At 40.1% G+C, this 1116-nt stretch overlaps 1 protein-coding gene across 3 annotated transcripts in view; it reads right to left on the reverse strand.

Annotated features, from left to right (window-relative positions):
• The window catches only part of LOC110446453, a 31026-nt gene that overhangs the window by 6506 nt on the left and 23404 nt on the right, over window positions 1–1116 (reverse strand). For 2 of the 3 annotated variants that reach the window (XM_021491607.1, XM_021491608.1), the window contains exon 3: window positions 1–374. In XM_021491607.1, the coding sequence (XP_021347282.1) occupies window positions 1–374 (374 nt within the window). The remainder of the gene's footprint in view (window positions 375–1116) is intronic. The other variant, XM_021491609.1, reaches the window with a different exon arrangement.

Raw genomic sequence — 1116 nt, forward strand, 5'->3', positions numbered from 1 at the left:
ATCCGACTGATGACTACCCAACTGAGCCTGCCGACCCTCCAAATCCGACTGATGACTACCCAATTGAGCCTGCCTACCCTCCAAATCCAACTGCTGACTACCCAATTGAGCCTGCCGACCCTCCAAATCCACCTGATGATTGCCCGATTGCTTTTGCTGAGAGACTGATTCCACCTGTTTACCTTTCAATTGCTGAGTGAGTTGACTTAGCAAGTTGGCCAATTTGATGTGATCCGTCTTCCCACTAGTTGAACTACTCGAGGTAATGCCGCGCGTCAGGGTCACATATTTGAGAAGTTGCTGCAGCTGATTGGAGTTTATCTTCCCTGATTTACACAACAACTTGGCAGTGTTAATTATACCAGATCCAACTTCTGCAACACACAGAAAAGAAAAAAAAATACACAGTGAGTATGTCAATGTAGACCTGTATATCACACCTGTACATCGCTGTTTATCTGTATATCACTGAATACCTGTATATCACACCTGTACATCGCTGTTTACCTGTATATCACATCACTGTATACCTGTACATTGTATATCACAATATAACTGAAGATAACTGTATACCTGTAATCACACATTTACATCACTGTATACCTGTATATCAAACCTGTACATCACTGTATACCTGTATATCACTGTATACCTGTATATCACAATATAACTGTAGATAACTATACCTGTAATCACACATTTACATCACTGTATACCAGTATATCACTCCTGTACATCACTGTATACCTGTATATCACTCCTGTACGTCACTGTATACCTGTAAATCACTGTATACCTGTATATCACACCTGTATATCACTGTATATCTGTATATCACTGTATACCAGTATGTCATTGTATACCTGTACATCACTGTATACTTGTATATCACACCGGTTCATCACTGTAAACCTGTATATCACACCGGTACATCACTGTATACCTGTATATCACACCGGTACATCACTGTAAACCTGTATATCACACNATGATCACTGTATACCTGTATATCACACCGGTATATCACTGTAAACCTGTATATCACACCAGTACATCACTGTATACCTGTAAATCACACCGGTACATCACTGTATACCTGTATATCACACCGGTACA

Source organism: Mizuhopecten yessoensis, unplaced genomic scaffold (genome assembly GCF_002113885.1).
Source record: "Mizuhopecten yessoensis strain PY_sf001 unplaced genomic scaffold, ASM211388v2 scaffold2699, whole genome shotgun sequence".
Taxonomy (NCBI): Eukaryota; Metazoa; Mollusca; class Bivalvia; order Pectinida; family Pectinidae; genus Mizuhopecten; species Mizuhopecten yessoensis.